General features: G+C 45.9%; 1 protein-coding gene across 2 annotated transcripts; it reads left to right on the top strand.

Annotated features, from left to right (window-relative positions):
- Window positions 1-928: 928 nt before the first annotated feature.
- TRMT9B (tRNA methyltransferase 9B (putative)) lies at window positions 929-22,194 on the top strand. 2 transcript variants are annotated; one of them, XM_075556746.1, is made up of 4 exons: window positions 929-1,074; window positions 6,696-6,955; window positions 13,938-14,111; window positions 19,155-22,194. In XM_075556746.1, exons 2-4 carry the CDS (start codon window positions 6,802-6,804, stop codon window positions 20,177-20,179), a joined length of 1,353 nt encoding a protein of 450 aa, XP_075412861.1. In that variant the 5' UTR covers window positions 929-1,074; window positions 6,696-6,801; the 3' UTR covers window positions 20,180-22,194. The 2 variants fall into 2 exon arrangements, with proteins under 2 accessions (XP_075412861.1, XP_075412860.1); XM_075556745.1 differs by lacking the exons at window positions 929-1,074; window positions 6,696-6,955 and having other exon boundaries at window positions 13,940-14,047.
- The last annotated feature ends 1,610 nt before the right edge of the window (window positions 22,195-23,804 follow it).

The raw sequence follows: 23,804 nt of genomic DNA on the forward strand, positions 1-23,804 counted from the left end.
GCCCTTAACCATAACGTCACCAGGGCTCCTTTGTGACCCCAATAAAACCCCATTGCCATTGAGTCAAATCCAACTCAAAACCCCTGAAGGACAGAGTAGAACTGCTCTTTCGGGTTCTGGAGACTAAATCTTTACAGGAACAGACAACCTTATTTTTCTTTGTGGAGTAGCTGGTAGGTTCGACCGGGGCACCTTGGGGTTAGCAATCCAGTGCCTATCCCAGCACCACCTGGCTCCTTTTGTTTGTGATTCGAGGTAGACTCTGTGGCATTTTGGTGTCCACAGACAGGGACATGGAGCCTAGGGATCATGACTGAGCCTGTGATCTAATTAAGGGCCCGTCGTCTCATTTGCGGATAAAGGACCCAGCGAGGAGGCTGTCTCAGATGTCCTCGTGGGACCCCAGCCTCTGGGGTTTGGGTGCCACCAGTGTGGATGTTAGTAGCTAGGGGCCTTTGGATGGCAGGCCCACTGTTAGGAAAAAGAAAGTGCCCACAATGAAGAATAATTAGCACTATTTGTCAAGGTGATCTGGAAGTAGCTGATGCTGTGAATAAATATTGAGCCATCAAATTGTACTTAAAATGGTTTAATAAAATTTAGTACAGTAGTATTTTCTTCTTAATTCCATTAATTAAGTCACTTGAATTCAGAGTTGATTCTCGATGCTTGCAAATGTTCCAGGCACCTGATGAAACCATTCGTTTCATTTCTGGAGGAATTCCAGTACATTTTGCGGAAAGCTCGGGACTTGATTTACAGCTTGCTGGGTCTCCCTGGCACACGCCGCATGTTGACGTGCTTTCGAGTTCCTGCTGCCCTGCAGCGGCGAGAGGTTGAGAGGTTCACCTGGGTTGCAGCCAGTGGTTCAGTGTTTTTATTATGTAAAAATATCACTAAGCCTCTATTTTTCCCTAACAGGGCCTGTATCAACAGAGTGATTCACCAGGGGAAAGACCCCCCTTTGCTTCTCATGTACGTTCCATATTGAGGAACAATTGTCATTCTGAGCTGGGACCTGCCAGGATTCACAAAGAGGATATGTCATTTTCCTGTAACCACAAGATGACTCAGGTGAGAAAGCCCTTTCAGCTCCTACTGCAGTTCAAACCCTGTCAGCTTGTTTGGTAATGTGCATATCCAGTCAGTGTAATTGGCCCCAGTAAGTATAGTTGTATCTGTACAATAACATGATGCAAACTGAATTTGGAGTTGATGTTGCACTGAGTGAGAACAAGATTTCCAAATCATTGTGTGGAATAAGTAAAAATGACCAAAGCTTATTTACTATCTTTTAAGAGAGCGAAATGTTTTTGCTAGGTCTTAGGCACGTTGGTGAATGTTAATTTTGGCCACATAGATATTTTCGCTACACGATCTGTACTTGAAAGTACTGCGTGGATGTGGATGCTGAAACGCGGTGCTTTTAAATGTAAAAAAAAAAAAAAAGCGAACTAACGCATCATTGTACTCTTCTGATACAGTCACTTTCTTAAAACTGCCCAACCTGTTAGCTGCCCAACACATTGTACAGAGAGATCAGTCCCGGGGAAGGCCATCATGCTTGCTAAAGCAGAGGGGCAGCAAATTTAAAAAGGAAGTCCCTCGATGAGAGGACACAGTGGCGGCACAGTGGGCTCAGCCGAGGAGCCACGGCGAGGGTGGCACAGGACCAGGCGGCTTTCTCTTCTGTGGTGAGCGGGGTCACTGTGGGTCAGGACCGACTCATGGCACCTAACAGTAACATGTGTGGTGACACTGACAAATGGCAGCTCAGAAGGTTGGTTGTCGATGGCGGGGGTAGAGTGATTTGGGAAAGGATAGAGAGCATTTGGCGCGACTTGAAGAACACACTCGATGTCACTGAATTGAGCTTGTAGCAACCGTTGCATCGACTTTCGATTGTGTATGTTTTCACCAAAAACAAACAAACAAACAAAACATGTCTGTTTTTAAAAGTATTCTGAGCTTTAAAGTATCTCGGTTGCAATGAAGTGCACTTGATAGGCCTGAGGAGAGATCAAATACTCCAAAATGATTGGTCACTATTGTTTTAGATAGACCTTCTTTGCCTTTCAAGTGAATGGCTTACTGTTCAAAGGCAGGAAAAGGGAATGCTGATGTTCCCCTGAGACTTCCTCCAGCGATGCTTCCCGCCTTCCTGGTGTCTGTAGGTCCGCTCTTGAGGAAACAGAACAAGGATCCTTTCTCTGCCCCTCTCCATCCCCTCCTTTTCTCCAGCCAGCTTCGCAAACACCTCGAGTGGCCCGAGCTCACTTGGCTTGCGTGCCTTTGCTGTCTTCCATCGTCCATGCTTGCACTGTCATTGCTTAGACGGGTTACCAAGACGATAAGAAGCAACGTGACCTGACCTCCTTCAGGCAACCTGGAACCGATACCTTTTATAAGTTCACTTTACATTGCAAGAGAAAAAACTGCACAGTTTTAGCCGGATAAAATCATTTTTATAGAATTCCTTTCTCTCCTGCCAGTGCTTCTAAGCTGAAGTTCAAGGTAAAAGGCCCAACTTTTACGCATTCATTTTATAGTATAGATTTCATATATAAGCAGAGCTGACTGACAATTTCCTTTCTTAAAGATTTTTTAATCGCACTGGAAATGAATAACAGTGGCGTTACAGCAATATGTTAAACTCCAACATATTACAGTTCTAGGCTTACAGCAAGAGCTTTTAGCCTTTTTTGGCTGTCGAAATCAGCTCACATTTGGGGTTTAAAGGTCCAATTAAATTTCAGTTGCATTGATTAGTGTTTATCTTATGATTCGATAAGGTTCGAATGTGTAGGCCTATTTGTGAGCCCTGTTAGAAGACAAGGGTAGTTTGCATTACAGCACAACCTTCAAGAATCCTCTTGCCAGTGAGATGTTTAAGCCGGGCGGGAAACAGTGGTGCACTGCTCAGGGACAGCAGCCCAGCACACCACTTTGTACATGTGTCGCTCTCCCACATCAGGCCCCTGTCCACCTCTTGTGAGTCTCCCATTCCAGAGCTTCAACCCACAACTTTATTTCTTCTAGTTATTGTTCATATCACCCAAATTCTTAGAAGTTTGGGTCTCTCCTGGTGTCCCTCCATCAGCCATGATCGAACCAGTTTGAAGCCCCGAAAATCAGATTCCAACGTAACTGCGACTTGCCTTAAAGAAGTGAAGTGACAATAAAACAGCAAGGTTATGAAAGAACGACGGTGCATACAAATAGGATCACGCACGGTTAGAAGCTGACACTCGTGCAGGATGCAGCCAGGATCCTTGACACCATCTGTTTCCATCAGTTGTCGAGATGCGTGCTCCCCCTCTGTCATTATAGTTGAGGTGATAGTGGACACGTTTTATCCATTATTTCAACATGAGTGACTAGATAAAGTTCTTCAGTGTCTCCTAAGTACATAGACCAGAGGAAGGAAATGGAATATTTTCTCTCGGCAAACTCATAATCCCCTTAACTGCTGCCCTCCGTGAGAAGAAAACAGAGCGAATGTTTTCTGTTCTTCCCTGGTTTAAATTACACATCTCTTCGCTTAGGTTTCTCCCGAGGTAAAAACTCCCTGCACACTCTGTTGATATCACTAGTGCACTCATTGCTGACAATAGGGACCATATAATACTCTGTATGACTTTGTCATGTTATTTCATGGGACTACTAACTTGTTTTACTTTTTGCTCGTAGTGTGAATCTTCTTTTCTGAATCACACTACCAAGTTGAGCAGATCATTTATTTTATATATAAAGTTCATATGCAAAAATTTTAGGGAATTTACATGTAAAGTCTTTGAAAATGTAGTACTGGAGAGCCCTAAGCCTACAGATGAATTTTAATCATCTTAACTGTAAAATACAGTTTTTAAAATATGACTTCAAAGCTCTCATCATCTTGAAAATCGACTTTACAGCCCCCCCACCTTTGGCAATTTGAGGGGAGACTTGAAGGACGGTGTCTGAGGGGATTGGTTCCCCATATGGCAGATTTCGAGTTTGTGATTGGAGTCGATTCCTTTCGTGCCAACTGGAAGGAATGGATTTTATGATGTCACTCGCTAGCAACGTTGACATCTGCAAGTGCAATAAAATCAAATGCATTTGTTTGTGTTCTCTTAATGATCTTGCCTGCTTGATTCCTTGGAGGGAAATTTTTAAATAGACTTAAGTCTGCTAAGATGGTGATTAAAAAGAAAAGCGCTCCGTGTTTGGGTTTCTCTGGTGTGTAGGCAGTTATAGCTGCTCATATGTGTGCTTTGTAAATTCTGGCTGAAGGTGCGATATAAACTGTTTCAATTTTTGTCAGACCTCAAAACTTAGACTTGTACTGCTAGGAGTCTGCTGGGAATTCTTTTTTATAGGGGTTGTGGTCATTTTTGGCAGGTCCATAGTGATTAAAGACAACCTGTCACTCATTTGTCCTCTTGCATTTCTCCTGGAATGCTCTTCCTGATCGTAGAATCCCAGGAATAAATCCAGAAGGAAGGATGGAATTAGAAAATCATCATTTGGGTTAATCACAGTGATAATTGTTTCGGGTGGGCAAGGCTGATGGAGGTTAAAAGTAGTGGGTTAAAGCATGCGAATCAGGGTGTTTGCAGTCTCAAAATCCTTCTCCACAAGGTCGAAGAGGGGGACGCCGTTACTTTTCCGTGGAGTAGTTTACTAAGTGCTTCCTACTTCCCGGGATGGGGGAAGCAGAGGCTGTCCGGCTTCTGGCCCTTCGCTCACCACACTGCCATTTGAAGGGCGTCCAGGGCAGGCTTTCCTCCCTTCCAGTCGCCCTTTCCTCACTCCCCGGAGGGAGAACAATGATGCCCTCCTCTGCTCAACTCCCGATTGGTTCATTTGTACCGCTGTGAGAGCCGATTGGTCCATTTGTAGTGCTGTGAGAGCCGATTGGTCCATTTGTAGTGCTGTGAGATCAGATTGGTCCATTTGTAGTGCTGTGAGAGCCAATTGGTCCATTTATAGTGCTGTGAGAGCCGATTGGTCCATTTGTAGCGCTGTGAGAGCCGATTGGTCCATTTGTAGCACTGTGAGAGCTAGTGGGTTGCTATGATACGGGAAACCACAGTGCTACCCATGGGCGGTTTGAGTGGGCCTTCCAGACTAAGAAGAGAGGCCTGGTGGTCTTTGCAGATTAGCCCCTGAAGACTGTGGATCACAGTCTACTGTCTGAAGCATCCATCCGCGTCCTCTGGCTGTGCCCTCAGGTGGGCAGTTACTGGAGAAGGATGGCACATTCGGCGAAGTGGCGAGGTGAGAGTAGCTCTCAGTGAGGTGGAGTGATGCCCTGGCTGCCAAAGTGGGCGCAGACATAGCAGCAGTCACGGAGCTGATTCAGGACGCGACATGTAGCCAGTTGGTGGGCAACAGCGGCTCCGTGCACAGTGGTTGCGACAAGGTGCTCTAACGTAAGCACCTGTGTGAGGCCGGCTCAGGACGCCACTCCACGGCCACCTGACAAAGGGCAGCAAGGAACACTGCTCTGCTCCCAGGTGGATCCCATTCTGCGTGCTTCCCTCCTCCTTGATGAAGGAGCTCCTGTGCGTTGCGTGCAGAGGCTTCCTCCCTCCCTGCGACCCACCTGGCTCCTCCAGGGGCATCCAGCCAGTGCCAGAGACAAAGAGCTACAGGATGACGACAGAGCCTTGTGCTCCATAGACACATCGTGGGGTGCAGGGGGAGTCAAGGGGGGCAGGGGGACGCAGAGCTGCACTACCTGGTACGCACCAGTAGGGCTAAGTGGCTTCTTACATTAGAGCAAGTATTGTTTATGATAGTGTCTACCATACCACAGTCTGAGCCCCTGTCCTTTCCCGTGGAACACCCTCACTCTGACACGACCAGAGAGTCATTAAAGGATGAAGCGGGAAGCCCGCAGGACTGATTGTGTACTTTCCCCTCTTCTGATGGCCCGGATGCTGAAGGGGAGGGCTGGGCAAGGCTTTCTTCCTGCAGGAGGTAAGCTGGGCCAAGAATGAATAGAAGTTATGCAGGTGTAAGGCATTGAATTATGTCGTGTGTGTGTGTGTGTGTGTGTGTGTGTGTGTGTAAAAAAAAAAATCTTACCCCCAGACTTGTGGTTATAATTCTATTTTTGGAATTCATTTTTGTTGTGGAGAGGCCGCATAAATGCCGAATGTGTTATTATTATTATTAAATAAATCATTTATTGGGGGATTTTACATATAACAAACCATACATCCGTTTTCTCAAGCGGAAATGTACAATTGTTAAGTGCTGAATGTGTTTTAAGCCAATCAGCTTTGAGGTAGAAAAAGAGCAAATTAAGCCTTGAAGAGCAGCCAACCGAGGAGAAGATAGCTTCCCCCCAGCCCACACCCCCAACACCCTGAGATTACCAGGGAACCAGAGGCCAGGGAATTTCCATCGATGTCCCCATTACTTTCTGAACACGGCTGCCTAGGTAAAGACTGTGTCTGTGGCTTGTCGTTCGGCAGCGCTGACGAGGGTCTGGGACAGGTGAGTGCTCTGAAGGCCATAGGGAGATGGAGGAGGGGCACAGCGCTTGCGGACTGCGCCGCGTGATGCAGACCCGTGTGTCAGAGTGGAACTGTGCCACAAAGGCTTCAAAGACAAATTTTCTGGGGAGTAAGTTGCCAGACCTTTCTTCCGAGGTGGACAAAGACTGCCAGCCGTTTGTGCTTTCGTCTTTTTGTACCACCCAGGGATCTGGCCGACGGAGGACCCCAGACCAAGGACAGCTGTCCCCTCACTCAGCGGCCAGGTGCGCACTGTGACCTGCTGCCCGTGGCGTGGCCGGCGTTCCCCAGCATGGACCAGGAAGCCGCCCAGCTGGAGAAGCAGCACGTGCATCATGTGTACGAGAGCACCGCGCCTTTCTTCAGCGACGTGCAGAGCAAAGCCTGGCCGCGTGTCCGCCAGTTCCTCCAGGAGCAGAAACCGGGAAGCCTCGTCGCTGACATAGGTAACCCAGCACCGTGTCCCGTGGTGTCACACGCATGCCTTCGTGCTGTTTTTCTGTTCCGATTCAGTGTTCTTTCCCATTCTAACAAAACCCAGAACTCACTGCCATCAAGTCGATGCCGACTCATAGGGACCCGAGAGGACAGGGTAGGGCTGTCTCGGTGGGTTTCTGAGAATGTAACTCTTCATGGGAGTAGAAAGCCCTGTCTCTTCCTTATCAGATCGGATGTTCTTTTTCCTTCGTGGCAAACCTGTGCTTAGAATTCTTGCTGTACAGCAGCCATGCGTGCCTGTGCTCAAGTGAGCCGGCAAGCCTCTTGCCCACATCTGCAGAGTGACCGCCTCTCCAGAGCCTCTGAGGACCTGACATTGACTGATAGCCCAGGATGAAAACGTGAAGCGGGCCGTTTTCAGTGTAGTGGTGAGTGTCCTGTTGTGCGCTGGGGGCCCACCCTGAAGGACTCTCGTGCTTTCTGTGACTTGATGGCAGTGAATGAGATACCGCTCGTTGTGCTTTGCCACTGTCAGTCAGCGCACGATAAGCCCCTCCGAGTAACTGCGTGCCCTGCCCGTGCACCTGTAGCAAAGACGCCGTCACTCCTGCCCCGCCGCCTGCATCTTGTACTGCTTACATGTTAACTGTTCCGTGAAGAGAAACCCCAAGAGATGAGAAGAAGGAAGGAAAGGATAGCAAGATGACTGTCTCCAAGGAAAACATTTTGCTTTTCGTTCTGGGAGTTCTGGCTAGCACAAACCACCAACTTTTTGTTGGAATGGTTAGTTTGATGGGTTATTAAATTATTGATTTATGATTCGTTCTACATTATTGTCATGATAAATGGAGAAAAGCTTGACGTTGGCAAGAATGTTGTCTTGCTTGGATCCACAATCCGTGATCATGGAAGCAGCCGTCAAGAGGTCAAAAGATGTGCTGCACAAGGTAAACCTGCTGCAGGAGACCTCTTTAGAGGACTGAAAGCCAGGCTGTACGTAGAGGACTGAGGTGCACGTTTGAGGGCTAACAACAAGCCAGAGTATTTTCAGTTGCCTCGTATGTACATGAAAGACGCTGAATAAAGAAAACTGAGGAAAAATGGGGGCATTTGAATTGTGGTGCTAGCAATAACAACAAAGTAACATTATTGATAACATACATATAAATAAAAGAAAGCAGAAGTAATCAAGTTCCAGTCGACCAAACAGGAATTCTGCTGGCAACTTAGCTGCTTTAATTTCAACTTGCTGATGACTAAAATGTTATTAGCCTCAGTGTCCTAGTCCCCAATCAAGCGGAGCTGCTCAATTTTGCGATAATGGCTCATGCATGGAAATTAAGCCTGGAGGGGAGATATCAGGACTAAATAAGAAGGGACTGAAATCTAAATGAAAAGAACTTTAGTTAGTTGAAGGCAGCAGATATACCAGTGTACGCTCAGGAAACACCGTGACCTTTGCAATTACAGCAGGCCCACTGCGGTGGGTGATTTGAAACAGGTCGGAGTTAAGTCCATGAGCAGGTGCTTGGGTGGTGTTCTGTGGCCCCAGGTCTTCACTCGGATCAGCTTCGAAAGGAAGAGAAGGAGCAGCAGAGCTTTTTAAAAAAAAACTAGGATTCTTTTAACATTTTATTAGGAGTTCTCAAATATATAATTTAATTACAATCCATAGGTCCATTAGATCAAGAATAGTTGTACAATTTATATATATATATAAAGCCTTTTGCCATGACTTACACCTTCCAGTGCATTCATTCACCTAAAATTCTGATGTTCATTCCCCTCGAGTGGGGTTATACAGTCATTGTTGTTATCAGTTCCCCCTTCCTTCCGTTCCCCACTCGCTCCCTGTACCATCAGGGAATCATTACTTCCATTACTGTTTCTGAGGGATTTCTCTATCTTGCATCAAGAGACCTTAATTGTACCAATGTAAATATGCAGGTCTAGTAAGATTATTGAGGTAAAAACTAAGGCCATAATACTGGGAGGAGGAAATTTTAAAGACCCAGAAGATAGTTAGGTGTTTCATCGGTGCTCTAGCTGCACCCTGGAGATATCGTCCCTTCCATTTGGCCCTTCTGTGAGGGATGGTCCAGTTATATTACAGGTAGGCTCTGGGTCTCCACGTGGCTATGCTGCTTCGCGTCAATGTGGTTGCTTGCTTTTGAACTTCCCGTCGACCCCTCCTGACTGCACAGGCTGCTCTGCATCCTCCGGGTGGGCTTGTTGCTTCCCAGGAGCAGAGACTTTTTGACCAGGCCTTTGTACCCTCTTCACCTCGGCATTTTATTTATGCATACTGTCGAAGCCCGGCCTCTACAATAATCCATGTGATGCTGTCGAGTTCCAAATCAATTTTTCCCATAAGAAATTACCGAAAATAGAGGAATCCATTCTCGACCACCAACTTTTTACCCTAACTTTGCCTTTTTATACAAAACATTACACAGAAATTCCAAAGTTCAGAGTGAAATAATAAAATTTCAACAAGAAACACAACATTAAAAAAAGATTTTAACAACTACAGCATGGTCCATACCTCGAGATTGATGAGGAACTGGATCTATGGACTCAGATGTGGGAGGAGGGATGGAGAGAGAGTCACTGTTTGGAAGGGGAATCCCCTTCCATCAAATCAACTGGGAGCTGCTTATCAGAAGGTGTTCCCCCCCCCCCCCTTTCTTTGCCTTTTTTCACTAGGACCTGGCTGACTTTCTCTAAAAAAGAAATCTGTCTAATGTGGTCTGCTCTTGGCATTTCCTTAATTGTTTTCTAAAAGGTCTTACTAAAATGATCATCAACAGTAACGATAACAGTATCATTAACTAGTTCCTTATCATAATGACTGTTTTAAAAAAAACTCTTACTTAGGACCCATGTTTTTTTCCTAAAAACAGTATAAAAGCCACAAAAGAAAATTATATCAAAATGCTTTGAACACAGCTGCAAGGGTTTAAACAATGCATACTAACAATGCCAACTAATGCCAAGTGACCGAAACACAAACTGCTTTTGTTTACAAAAATAATGGGCATCTAAGCAAATGTGGTGAAGATAGCTGATGGTGCCGGTGCCTAGCTATCAAACGATATAACGTCTGGGGTCTTAAAGGCTTGAAGATAAACAAGTGGCCATTTAGCTGAGAAGCAACAAAGCCCACAGAGAAGAAGCACACCAGCCTGTGTGATCATGAGGTGTCGATTGGATCAGGAATTGGGCATCAAAGACTCAGAGCAAAAAATCATATTGATGTGAATGAGGGGGAGTGCAGAGTGGAGACCCAAAGCCCATCTGTAGACAATTAGACATCACCTTACAAAAGGGTCACAAGTAGGAGACAAGCCAGTCAGGGTGTAGTGTTTTACTGATGAATCATACAACTTTCCTCTAGTTCTTTAATGCTTCCTCCCACCCACTATCATGACCCCAATTCTACCTTACAAATCCAGCTAGACCAGAGCCTGTACACTGGTACAGATAAGAGCTGGAAACACAGAGAATCCAGGAGAGATAAACCCCCCAAGACCAATAATGAGAGTAGCGATACCAGGAAGGGAAGGGGAAGATGGGGGGTTGAAAGGGGGAACTGATCACAATGATCTACATATGACCCCCTTCCAGGGGGACGGACGACAGAAAAGTGGGTGAAGGTAGACATCAGTCAGTGTAAGACATGAAAAAATAATAATTTATAAATTATCAAGGGTTCATGAGGGAGGGAGGGCTCAAGTAGAGAGAAAACAACAAATGTACAAATGTGCTTGACACAATGGATGGATGGATGGATGGATGGATGGATGGATGGATGGATTGTGATAAGAGCTGTATGAGCCCTAAACAAAATTATTTTTTTTTAAGGACAAAAGATGACATGCATTGGGTTGGATTCCGGTGTTTTGTTCGAGCTCTGATGCAAAATTTTCTCAGCATTTCCAGTCAAAATCCGATAATGTTGAACACCGGGATTCCACTGTATGTAATATACCTGATCTTTTAAGTAATTGAGAAACCTTTTGCCTCTGGCCCTTAAACCAAAACCAAGCTCACTGCCACTGAGCCAATGCCAACTCATCTGGAACCTCTCGGGCAGAGCTGAACTGCCCCTGTGCGTTTCCAAGACTGTAACTCTCTACAGGAGTAGAAAGCCCCATCCTTCTCCCGCTCTGGCCCTTATTACTCAAAGCTTCTGTGGCCAGATTTAATTTGGTAAATCATTCTCTAACATCCTCTCTCCCCGAATCACTAAAAAGGTAGAGCCTTTCGTTTGTGGTGGGTCCTGTGCCTGCAGAATAAAACATGTTCTCCCCCTAGTCTCTGGCCCAGGAAATGAAAGGGAAACACAAACAGGATGTAGTCTCCTCTGTCTCGTGAGAAAAGCAAATTCTCACTCGGGTAAGATTTGGCCAAAGAACGCCCCAGGAGGGTGAATAGAAGCAGCTGTTTCTGCGAAATTCCGAGGAAACCTTCAGACTTGTTTCTATCCTTTCAACAAGCGGATGCCCACCATGGGCCAAACCATGCTAGTGAAGTGACATAGTGGTCCTTTGTCGTCTTTAGCGCGGTGTCGTACAGAGTGCAAAGCAGCATGTGCAGTCTGTAGACACTTCTCTGCAAGGGGACCGTGTCAGGAGTGTCTCTCAAGAAGTATGGCTGTTGAGTCCGGAGCGTGCTATGGCATCGGACATTCTGGTTGGCCAGGCCTGGCAACATTTCTGAATTCCTCAGGATAAAAACTTCCCCTTTCCAGCATCCCATTATATCCCTTTAGGCCATGGATGATTGCATTCTATTTGGGACAGTCACAAAGACCGACCGTCTATGAACTTGATAAAGGTGTCCGAGCTTTGGGGATGTGTCAGGGACTATTTAGATTTGAAATGGCCTCCGCTTCCTCCTCATGTCCAGTTTCTGGAAACAGGTCCTTCTAGCTCTGATGGGCTAGGAACCTGGTTTTAATAGTATCTTTGAAATAATTTTCCCTTCTAGTTCTCTAAATGTAGTCTCTGATCCTTATTTTGAAAAGCAAAAAATCACAACAATTATGAGATTATATTCCTTAATGTATGACCACCATCTGGAAAACCTAGGGTTTAATTTTTAAACACTTAGTGGATGTTTTCCCCCCATGATTGCTCTGGAATCAAGAGCCCTGGTGGGATTGCCTTCAGATCAAGAGCCCAGTAGGAGCCCTGGTGGCAACGTGGGTTACTTGTTGGACTGGAAAGCACAAGGTCGGCCGTTTGATCCCACCAGCAGCTCCGCAGAAGAAAGGTGAGGCTTTCTGGTCCCACAAAGATTTACAGCCTTGGAAACCCACGGGGCAGCTGACTCATTGGAAGTGTGTTTTGTTTTGTTTAGAGCTTAGTCAGTCAAAGCACTTAGGCTGTTCCCCAAAATGTCAACAGCTCAAACCCACCAGTCACTTCACTGCTTCCATGATGCTGACAGCCCGGGAAACCTTTGAGGCAGCTGGTCTACTATATCCTAAGGGGTCATGGTGAAGTGGAGTCAACCAGACGGCAGTGAGTTTTCTGCCCTCACACAGGGGATATTCTTCCTCAGTGAGCATCATTAGGAACGGGGACCATTCGATCTAAAATAGTTCTATGAGCCAGACGTGAACATCGATAATTTGTAACTCACAAACACCCCACTGCCTCAACTGGAACAAACGTACCTTAATTATGCTTGTGTTCTTACCATTCTGAAAAGTACATAGCAAGAGGAGTCATTAAAGAATGCCATGGTATTATGACAGAAGCAAAATAGCTGTCGGGGTTTTTTTTGGTAATACATATATATATATATATATTATAACTAATAACTGTATATCTAAATATCTCTGCCTGATAGCTTTATTTTTAATGAGGTATTCGTTTGTATCTATGAAACTCCAATACCAGCTGCATTCTGTAGAAAGCTTAGGTCACATATGAACAAGGATGCTGAAAATGTTCACCTGTTAAGACCCAAAGCTGTCTGTTTGGGAATTCAGCTGGACATCTTGCCATTATTTTATTTTGTAACCCATAGCTCAAATCTCACTGTCTTCTCTAATCACGATGGTTATGAATCTGTTAAATTTTCTAATAGAAGCTTTCCATTTGAGATGTTAAAGCTTTAAAGGTATCTAGAAAGAATAAATGCGAGAAATGGAGTATTAAGCGCTGGACAAAAGTTTGTTGTTGCTTTTCAAGACAGCCATTCCCTCACATGAAGACCTTCTGCACCAGTCATGGGAGCCCTGGTGGGAGAGCGGTGACGTGTGGCCTTACTAACCACAAGGTCAGCAGTTCCAAATCACCAGCTGCTCCTCGGAGAAAGACATGACTTTCTACTCCCAGGAAGAGTGACAAAGAGAGTTACAGTCTCAGAAACCCGCAGGGTCATTTCTACCCTGTCCTAGAGCATCTCTCTGAGTCGCAATCAGCTCAATGACATTGGGTTTGGTTTTTGCAGTGGCTTGTTTGGTTCTTACCTGAATAATATCAGTAAGGTCCAATTGGCTGATCTTTGGGCTGCACAAATCCTGGAAGTGAATGCCAAAGATGGCCCGCTTAAGGAGGGGAAAACTTCCTGTCACAGTTGTACACGAACATTTGGAAGCCCCTTCGTCTGTGCAAACTTCATGAAATCCTCAGGAGAAGGTGATTGACATCCAGGGACTTCACAGGGCCGCGTGGGTCAGCTAAGAATTCTTCCAATGGTTCAACAGTGTGCTAACTCCACGGACGTTTTCTCCTACCTGCCCACCAGTTTCCTCTTCCTGTTTCCATTTCCTGTTTCTCTTGTGTGTTTGACATATGGAAATGCGTTCAGCATTCCCTGGAAGCTGGCTTTCGGTCTTGGGAATGTCCTCGTGCTGTGTTGTGTCTTGGTTGGGTACATTTACTAGCACAGGTGCTTTGTTGCCAGACAAACGAGCTGGCAGGCTTTCCTCTGTTGGTTAAGGATGGCGCGTCATTCAGGGTTTTTGTCTTTCAGGTTGTGGGACGGGAAAGTATCTGAAAGTGAACAGCCAGGTGCACACCCTGGGCTGTGACTACTGCGGGCCACTGGTAGAGATTGCCCGGAATAGAGGATGTGAAGTCATGGTATGTGACAACCTTAATCTCCCCTTTAGGGATCGGGGCTTCGATACCATCATCTCCATCGGAGGTAAGGCAGCCCAGTCATGAGTTCGCTCTTTGCCATGAAAATAATGTAACGGGGTTGATTGAGGCCGTTCTCACCATCCAACTTCCATTCTGTGTAGCAAGGTCTAAATCATTCATTTTTACCTAATTACTGTGTGTGTACACGTGTATTTCAATTAGTGAGCTTTGGTGTTTGGTTGCTAACAAGGTCAGCAGTTCCAAACCACCAGCTGCTCTGAGGGAGAAAGCAGAGGCTTTCTACTCCCATAAAGAATCATTGCTTCAGAAACCCAACAGGGACAGTTCTGCACTGTCTGAGAGGGACGCTAGGGGTCAGAATCCACACAACGGCTGGAATTTGGTTTTGATTTGGTAGTTCAACTGTTACTTACCCAATAACAATCAATGCACTTAGGGTACTGAGCGGTTAAACCTGCATAGTGTGACTCTATGTTCTAGTGTTGCATTCCGGTGTCGGAGGAATTGTATGCACTGAAAGTCATCCTGGGCTCTATTGAAATGAGGTCAGCTCCCCCCAGTGTCAGGTTGATTTTCGGAAGTCATGGTACCTTCTCAGGCCGCACGAGTGCCCTTTGTTAACAGATGGTTGTAGGACTCAGTCCCTGAATGTGACCCAGAAGGTGTCATCTGATCTGCCACCCACTCACACTCGAGTCACTGAGGAAGATGGGTCCCACCAGGCCCCAGATAGTGTTGTGTTTATGGCCACTCGGCTCCCTTACTGCCATAAGTGCTCCTGAATCTAGGCAAATGAGTTCTCCATGCCCTCCCAACGGGGTCCCCACAAATACCTGAGCCCCAAATGTACAGACACAGCCAAAGCCCATGCCTGAAAGACACACGGGTGAGGGCCATTTCCCCTGAGACCGGTGCTCCGGAAACCTGGTATGCCCGTGCCGTTTAGATGGGCCAGAGGCAGCCACCGTTTATCATGGCAATTCTGTAGCAACTCTTTCTGCACAAAGAAAAACCCCTTTCAAAGCAAACTGTCGGCTTCAGTGCACTTTGTAAAAATTAATCTAACAAACTCCTCTCAAGCCAGGTAAGACTATGAAAAACTGCTATTCGTGATAAAAATACAGAATGAGACAGTTGGTTTTTTTCTGTCCCATAATGGATGGAGGAGCGACTTACCCAACACGCGATGGAAGTGTAGTGCCTCTTGCATCGGGAGAAGAGGTGTGCCAAGGCCCCCGGGTCTCGAAACTAGTTCGGACCAACCGGAGGTGGTTGCCTTGGAAACCTACTCCAGGGCAGCCCTGTTTAATTGCAGTTGAAACCGTGAGGTCCATTTTGCTGGGAAGCATTGAGAGATTCTTTCTGAGCTAAGCAATACGATACAATGCTTGGAGCCCCTGCCCAAACAAAGACTTGGGCTTGCTTTTTCCCCGAAGTAATGAGAAATCAGAAAAGTGCCTGGCTCTGTCTACATTCATGTTAGCATAGCACTAACAGTAACACTGAACCGCTATTGAGACAGGGGATGGGACTGTGAAGATGGGGCAGGAGCGAGCCAGGTTTCCTTCTGTTGTACATTGGGGCTCTTGGAGTTGGGACCCTTCTACGGCTCCTGCGGGGAAGTGCAGAGTCAAGTCCAGAGTTGCTGCTGAGTCTCACACCTTGCCCTCGGAGGAAATAGAGCATGCCTGTTACCATTTCTCCCACTAAATGGAGAAATAGCATGTGTGTTTATGAACTGTAGATTAATGTCGTGTGCTAATTATAAGATAGATTTCTCATTTAGAGCTCTAACGTGAGCAATTTCAAAAGAATCTCTCTCTTGCACCCACATGTATTTACTTCCCTAGTTATAGCTGCATGTGTGGGTACTGAAGCTTAACGTCAAGAAATAGATCTTTTGCCTTCCATGTCTCTTGATAATAATAAGATGAGAGAGAACGCGAGAGTTATCTATACATCCCTGTTTTACTAACAGATTAGACAATGAGGAACTCCACCTCCTTTTGGAATAGTCTGGAGAAGTTCTAGGGAAATGTGGCAGTACCTTAAATAGTGTGGGCCAACTGTACCTTTCATGCGAGTGGTTCTCAACAGGGTGCTCTTGGCTTCCCCACCCGCAGACGACTTGTGAATGTCTGGAAGCTGTCTCCTCTGTGTGGGTTTAGTGAGTGTCCCCCTCTCCCCCACACACAGCAAAGGCTTGAGTAGCCCCTGCTTCATGCTAAGCCCGTACCTTCGGACTGAGGTGCACTTAGAGTGAGGAAGACCAGACAGGCACACTCGAATAGTAACTCAACAATCCATCTTAGTGTCAACAGGCTTTCAAGATGATTCTGGAATCCAGCACTTGGATTCAGCCTGCTTGCTTTCTGGGCTCTCAGGAAAACATATGGAGAGTGAGATGTTTCCCTTTAAGTTAGGATTTTTGTTTCTAAAATGAGGGGGGCATCTTTTTCATCCTTTGACAAGCCAACATCGCTCCCTGACATTGACAATTCAGAGAAAGAAACACATCCTTCCATCTTATTTCAGCTCCATTCACAATGCTTCTAACCTCCCTGGCGGTTTAATTATGCCAGCAATTTTGTATCCAAAGCGGTACATTGTTTTGCATAAAATTTGTTGTTTTATATTGTAGGCCCGTAATTCTTAAGAAATTACTCATTTTAATCTCTCTAGTAGACATTCCAGGTATGATAAACTTTAATACACAGTTAACACTTACCCTGAGCCACACTCGGGTTTACTGCCAGGGAGGTTGATAAAGCATGCGTAGATCTGCACGCATTATACATTTTACATGTAGCAAATAAATCTTCATCTGTAAACCTTTTCATTTTTCGCAAATGTTTGGATGAAAGCGAGCTATTTATTATCACATGATAAATATAAATATAAAAACATAAGTGAAAGTCAGGTCTTTTTGGAATGGAATGATAGTATTTCAAATATTCAAGAACAATCCATGCCTCAGTCCAGGAATGGAAAGACGCTCCTCTTTAAAACAAAACAACCACAAATGGGTGTAAGCCCGATAGAGTGCAAAATGGTTCACAGACCCTGCTGCTAATCCAAAGATTAGAGGTTCAGGTTCCCCCACAGGCCCCTCAGAAGGCAGGCCTGGTAAGAACCTTCTGGAAAGTGGGCCGTGGAAGCGATAGGGAGCACAGGTCTACATGGGACCCCTGAGCTGAGCCCTGACAGCTCTGTGTTGTTAACCAAGAACCTACATGCTAGCGTTCTCCGAGTCACCCGCAAAGGCTGCTGTCATCAAAGGATCCTGTTCTACTGATGTTTTTTCTCTTATGGTACAATCAATAAATAGAGAAGATTTGGGAAACTGTTCACTGTGAATTCATGGTAAACGATGGCAAATATTTATGAGGCGTCAGAGTTAGACATTGTAAATCTTTCTCAGGCATACCCCTTTTTGGCTCAATGACCCAAGACCCTGCTTCTCAATATATATGCTTTGAAATTTATTCTATGGAGGTTTATGTTCTTGAGAGGCAAAACAAAAGTAAAAAAAAAAAAAAGTCTGAGACCTGGAGTGAGATAAAACGACAGGCCAGAGGTCACAAGTCTGGCGGCGGGTAGATCTAGAAGGGACCACACTGGTGGCCTGTGCTGACACATTTCCACTGTGAGGCTCCAGCTTGGTGACATGGGACGCGATAGAGCGTTGCCCAAACAGGAGTGTTCAGATTTTGCTTGAGAGCAATTTCCTCCCCAGGATACCCGGTGGGCAGGTGTGTGGAAAAATAATTGGATGTTTTCCCTTGGCATGTACTTGATTGTACTCCCGCAGGAGCTAACAGAGGAGCACTTCTAGCAGAGTGATGGATTAGAAATATGCTGACTAACACACAAGAGGCTAGTTAAAGGAATCTCTGCTTGAATCACACTTGGACTTTGCAGGAGTTAGAAGTAAAATGATGACCACTGGGTTGATTTTTTTAAATATACACAATCATTTTATATTATATTGAAATCTTTTAAAAGTGATAAGCAATCATTTGGACACATGTTGAGCCGGGTAGCTTTGCATTGTCTAGACCGGAGAACTGGATCATTTGTTTGCCACTTCCAGTGGCTTTATTAATGTGTCATTAACGTTGAATGTGGTTTTAGTCCCTGGGGGCTTTACACGTGCCAGTCGCCCCTTAGAACAATTAATTGTTTCACAGAGCTCTACCAGGAAATATTTTCTACATTTAGGAATTCCTTTAAAATGTTATAAATGCAAACTGGTTACCCTTCTGATTGTCAAAATTCATAAACTTTCAGAACTAGAAGAAATCTTCCAAAACTCACCACCATCAAGTGGATTCTGACTCATAGTGACCACAGGGGACAGAGTCAAACTGTATGGGCTTACAAGACTGTCAGTCTGGATGGGAGCAGAAAACCTCATCTCTCTCCCCGGGAGCAGCTGCTGGTTTCAAACTGCTGATGTGGCAGTTAGCAACCCTACAGACTATTTACTCTGGGCTACTTCTTTGGGGATTAAATCACTTAAAATCTATAGAAGTTCAATAAATTTGCTCAAGAGCTTCCTGACAAGCATGGAAGCCCAAGGTGACGATTCTGTCTCCTAAACCTAGGCTCCGTGTGGGCTCGCGGTTGCGAGGACTGAGCCGAGCAGCAGTGCTCAGCTCTGTTTTACATCCGCTCGCTCTGAGTCAGAACTGACTTGACAGCACCTAACCCCACCACCATACACCTAGAGTCTGGAGCCCTGGTGGTGCAAGGGATAAAGCATGTTGCTGCTCACCCGAGGTCGGTGGTTGGAACCTACCAGCCGCCCCAGAACAGAAAGATGTGACATTCGGCTGCTGTGACAGTGGCAGCCTTGGGAACCAGTTCTGCCACGTTTTTTAGGGCCACGAGGAGTCTGAATCGCTCAACAGCCGGGTCTGTGATGTTGGTTTAAAGTCAGGCCGTTTCTACTGCCAGACTTATCCTGAAGGACCTAAGACTTTACTCATCGTAACTCTTGCTCGTTACTGTGTAGAAAATGCTAGGCTGTGAGTGTAGCTGGCTTGTGTGACTCCTCAGTGAGATCTGCTGTCTTCTTTTTCAGTCATACATCATTTCTCTACAAAACAAAGAAGAATCCGAGCAATAAAAGAAATGGCTAGAGTCTTAGCTCCTGGAGGCCAGCTGATGATCTATGTCTGGGCTCTGGAACAAGAGAACCGTCGCTTTGAGAGGCAAGATGTCCTTGTCCCCTGGAACAGGGCCTTGTGTTCCCAGGCCTTCCCCGAATGCAGCCAGTCTGGAAGGACGCGGCACTGTGGGCATGCAGAAAGGAGCCATCCCTACCCCCCTCCGTACTCGGAGTGTGGTTACTCTGCATGTTTTAAAGAGCGATGTGGCTCGAAACAGCCCCCCAGCACGGGCCACCACCTGAGCAGAACCTGTTGTGTACAAATCTCTAAGGAAGGCGAGGAAGAAAACGGGTTCTATACCACATTAGGGCGATCGTTTCGTGCCTGGTTTTTCTCCAGATCTTTGGACGAATCCTTTCTGAGCAAGCAGGTTGACAGAGCGAGACCTTCGACAAACCCTGGATGGGCCAGCAACACCGTCGCCGTGCAGCCTTCCAGGCATTGCAGTTTGGACCTAGGTCACGGCCAGCCAAGGTCGGCACAAGGTCAGGACTTAGATGAGGAAGTGTTTGAGGCATCTGCCTCGCAGACGAACGTGCCAAGGCTGAGAGCCCCGGGAGCACAGAAGCATTTAAATGGAGACCATCGAGGACGGACTGGGGGGAATGGAGACGGGCCTGTTGTGAGTGGGCCCGGCGGCCCTGAGAGCGCTGTGGGTGCAGGTAACTTGGAAGGAGGTCACCCTGCTGCTGGAACACGGTTGAGAAGGAATTCGACCGCCGGGTCCACGGCGTCCGTCCCCGACGGCACGATTCCCGTCGCGCAGCGGCAGCGGGATGCTCTGGATCCCAGTTCCTTCATGCGCTACTACCACGTGTTCCGGGACGGCGAGCTGTGCGGGCTGCTGACGGAGCACGTGGCTGAGCTGCGCATCCTGAGCGCCGGCAATGACCACGGCAACTGGTGTCTCATCGCCGAGAAGAGGGGGGGCGACTGAGGGGTCACGTGAGACAGCGCCTCCATACGGTGACCCACGTCATGCTGGCGTCCAGTTTTACCCTTTCCTAAGACCCATTTGGGTTTTGTTGTACAGAGACTGTGGATCCAACTTCTGTTTAATCCGCGAGTCAGAATCGTGGTTGGCTCTTAGAGCGTTCCAGAAAAGGTATTTGTGATGATCCTTCCCGTGAGAGATTTCAAGAAGGAATTAGAACATTCGCGTCTGTGTGGTTTGGATTTCTTTTACCCCCGAAAAACCAATTTCTTGTAAGAATCTGTCATTTTCCAGGATTGAATGCTATTGGTTTTTCTACATCATTCCCACCCCCCAAGATTCTGTTTTAAATACATCTTTAAAATACAACACTTTTTTAAATGAAGAAAGGTAGTGATTTCTTTTGCCCTGTTTGGAATTCATTTCCACATGCACTACCCATGTGTCCACTGGACCATCTGCTCATATGCCCATGTGTGCAATGGACCATCTGCTCATAGGCTGAGTCATTGTACCACTAGGGCTGATTTCTACGAGGTCTTCAGAAGAGGGAGGGATGGTGGGAAGAGATTCATAACAAAAAGTATTACAAAGCTTTCTACAATAAGCCAGCCTGTCTCTAGATAAGCGAATCATAAGATTTTCTGTGTTGCTTAGAAGCTTAAAGGTGCTGTTGGCAGGGGAGAGGATGGAGTCTGTGTATGAGATGCTGACGCACGTGCCTAAAGCGCGATTTCTCGCCCTGCACTGTGGTCACATGTGCTGCTAACTGCAAGCGCAGCAGCTCCACACCACAAGCCCCTCTGCAGGAGAAGGACAGAGCTTCCAATGCCATAACGAGTCACCGTCTTGGAAACGCAAAGGAGTTCCACCCTCGCTGGTAGGGTCACGAGGAGTTGGCATTGACTCAGTGGCTGTGAGTTGGTTGGAAGCAGGGCTTTATCGTTAAAGGACTATGTATGACTGCTTTCTTATGGATTGAAGAGGTATTTATGAAATAAGAATCTGGCTATAAATTTAGGAATTTGGTAGGACATTGGGCCTCCACTCAAGTATTCCCTCAATGCAAGAATACTTTCTTCTTTTAAATTGGCATTCTTTGATGCTCACCTTCCCAACACAACCACTGAAGACAAAGCAGGTGAAAAAGTGAAAAATGTGGTGAAGAAAGCTGATGGTACCCAGCTATCAAAAGATATAGCATCTAGGGTCTTAAAAGCTTGAAGGTAAAGAAGCAGCCATCTAGCTCAGAAGCAACAAAGCCCACATGGAAGAAGCACGCCAACCTGTGCGTTCACGAGGTGTCGAAGGGATCGGTTACCAGGCATCAAAGAACAAAAAATCCAATCATTGTGTGCTCACCTCCCTGATACGATTGCTGAAGACAAATGGGTGTGTAAGCAAATGTGAAGAAAGCTGATGGTGCCTGGCTATGAAAAGATATAGCATCTGGGATCTTAAAGGCTCGAAGATAAACAAGCGGCCATCAAGCTCAGACGCAACAAAGCCCACATGGAAGAAGCACGCCAACCTGTGCGTTCACGAGGTGTCGAAGGGATCAGGTATCAGGCATCATCAGAACAAAAGCTCATAGTGAATGAGGGGGGGGATGCAGAGTAGAGACCCAAAGCCCATTTGTAGGTCACTGGACATCCCCTTACAGAAGGGTTTCAGGGAGGAGACAAGCCAGTCAGAGTGCGAGGGAGCAATGATGAAACATAGTTCCTAAATGCTTCCTCCTCCCCCACTATCATGACTCCAATTCTACCTTACAAATCTGGCTAGACCAGAGGATGGACACTGGTACAGATAGGAACTGGAAACACAGGGAATCCAGGGCAGATGATCCCTTCAGGACCAGTGCATGAATGGTGATAATGGGAGGGTGGGTTGGAAAGAGGGAACCGATTACAAGGATCTACATGTGACCTACTCCCTGGGGAACGGAAAACAGAAGAGTGGGTGAGGGGAGACGTCAAACAGGGCAAGATATGACAGAATAATAATTAATAAATTATCAAGGGTTCATGAGGAAAGGGGGAGCAGGGAGGGAGGGGAAAAATGAGCTGATGCCAGGGACTTAGGTGGAGAGCAAATGTTTTGAGAATGATGAGGGCAATGAATGTACAAATGTACTTTACACAACTGATGTATGTATGGATTGTGATGAGTTATATGAGCACCTAATAAAATGATTTAAGTCTGGTTAACCCTATAATGCCTGCATTTTTAATTTAAGGAAAAAATTTTTATTCTTTACTTTCACAGTTATCAATATATATTAATATATACATTTTAACTAAATGTTATGAAAACTTCATGTTCGGCGTTATAGGGTTAATACACTTTTTTTAAGGCTCTGGTAAGGATTGACAAGTTAACAAGATACGTGACCTTAGTAGTATAGAATACGGGATTGTTATTAGATTCCTCAACATAAAGTACAGGCATTTATTATACATAAAGTAATGATAGTTTGTTTTAAGAATTCGGATAGGGAGGAAAAAACTATTAATTAAAGGTTGAAGGTCTGCCTCTATGACAAATTCTACAACTAGAATTCTACGACAAGTGACCAATTCCCTTACAGTCATTCCCATCTCCTGGCAACCCCACGTGTGTCAGAGTAGAACTGTGTGCTCTGTCGGGTTTTCGGTGGATCATTTTTTGCATGGGATCACCTGGCCTTTCTTGTGCAGCACCTCTAGGTAGACGTGCCTCAATCTTCCATTAAATAGCTGAGCACATTTGGTCAACTGGAGACTCAGAGAAAATGAGGGAAACCCTCAGTGAACTAGATGGAGTCCACACACAACGATCATGAAGCTGGCACAAGGTCGGGCTGCCTTTATTCTGTCATACATACCATCACCATGAGTCAGCGTTCACTGGGCAGAAACTCACCACGCAACATAGACAGATTAATAGCCCGGGGGCTGTGTAGTAACTTCACAGTGAAGTTCACCGGTGAGATCCATTTGGATTTCACCGTGGGTCTGTTTCAACCTTTACCTTCTTCGCAGAGACTTAGAAAGAATGACAGGTGCCGGCAACTTGGGAGACACTGAAATAGGCTGACGCAGGAAGATGGACTCAGGTAACCCATAGTAAGTAGAAAATCAATGATTTGCCAAAAACCTTTAGACTTTATGGGCCACTAGATGAAAGGCCAATGTTTGTTTGTTTGTTTGTTCCCACTAAAATTAACATCATTAATTGGACTACTGTTTTGTTCTTTGGTGATTGTGCTCAAACCTAAAATAAGGATGCTTCTTTCAAAGAAATGGGCAGGGTGATTTTAAATGTCTGTCTGAAAGTTATTTTGACCTGCATAAGAGATTGCCTCATCACCTTTGTGGATGAAGTTGTCTGGTGGGACACAATACATAGGATTGTTGTATTCTATGCACATGTTGTATTGAAAGAACCAGGAGAAGAGACGGTAGAATAAATTAAAAGTTGATTCTGTGTGTCTTCCACTTCTTCAATTAGGATATTGAGCCTTGGGAATGGCTTTCTGGAAGGAACAGAAAGATCCCCAGAGTGGAGACAGGCTTGTCACTAGGTTTGGCGGCCTGCTTCCGGAATGGGTGCTTCCTTCCTCTGCAGCCTGTTGTCACTTGCGTCA

This window comes from Tenrec ecaudatus, chromosome 8, assembly GCF_050624435.1.
Source record: "Tenrec ecaudatus isolate mTenEca1 chromosome 8, mTenEca1.hap1, whole genome shotgun sequence".
Taxonomy (NCBI): domain Eukaryota; kingdom Metazoa; phylum Chordata; class Mammalia; order Afrosoricida; family Tenrecidae; genus Tenrec; species Tenrec ecaudatus.

Bases quoted from the DNA above. Each gene is read 5' to 3' on its own strand.
- TRMT9B (XM_075556746.1), top strand. From the start codon at position 6,802: ATGGACCAGGAAGCCGCCCAGCTGGAGAAGCAGCACGTGCATCATGTG. The intron at 6,956-13,937 runs GTAACCCAGCAC...TTTGTCTTTCAG, and splicing joins AAGCCTCGTCGCTGACATAG to GTTGTGGGACGGGAAAGTAT. The intron at 14,112-19,154 runs GTAAGGCAGCCC...CTTCTTTTTCAG, and splicing joins TACCATCATCTCCATCGGAG to TCATACATCATTTCTCTACA.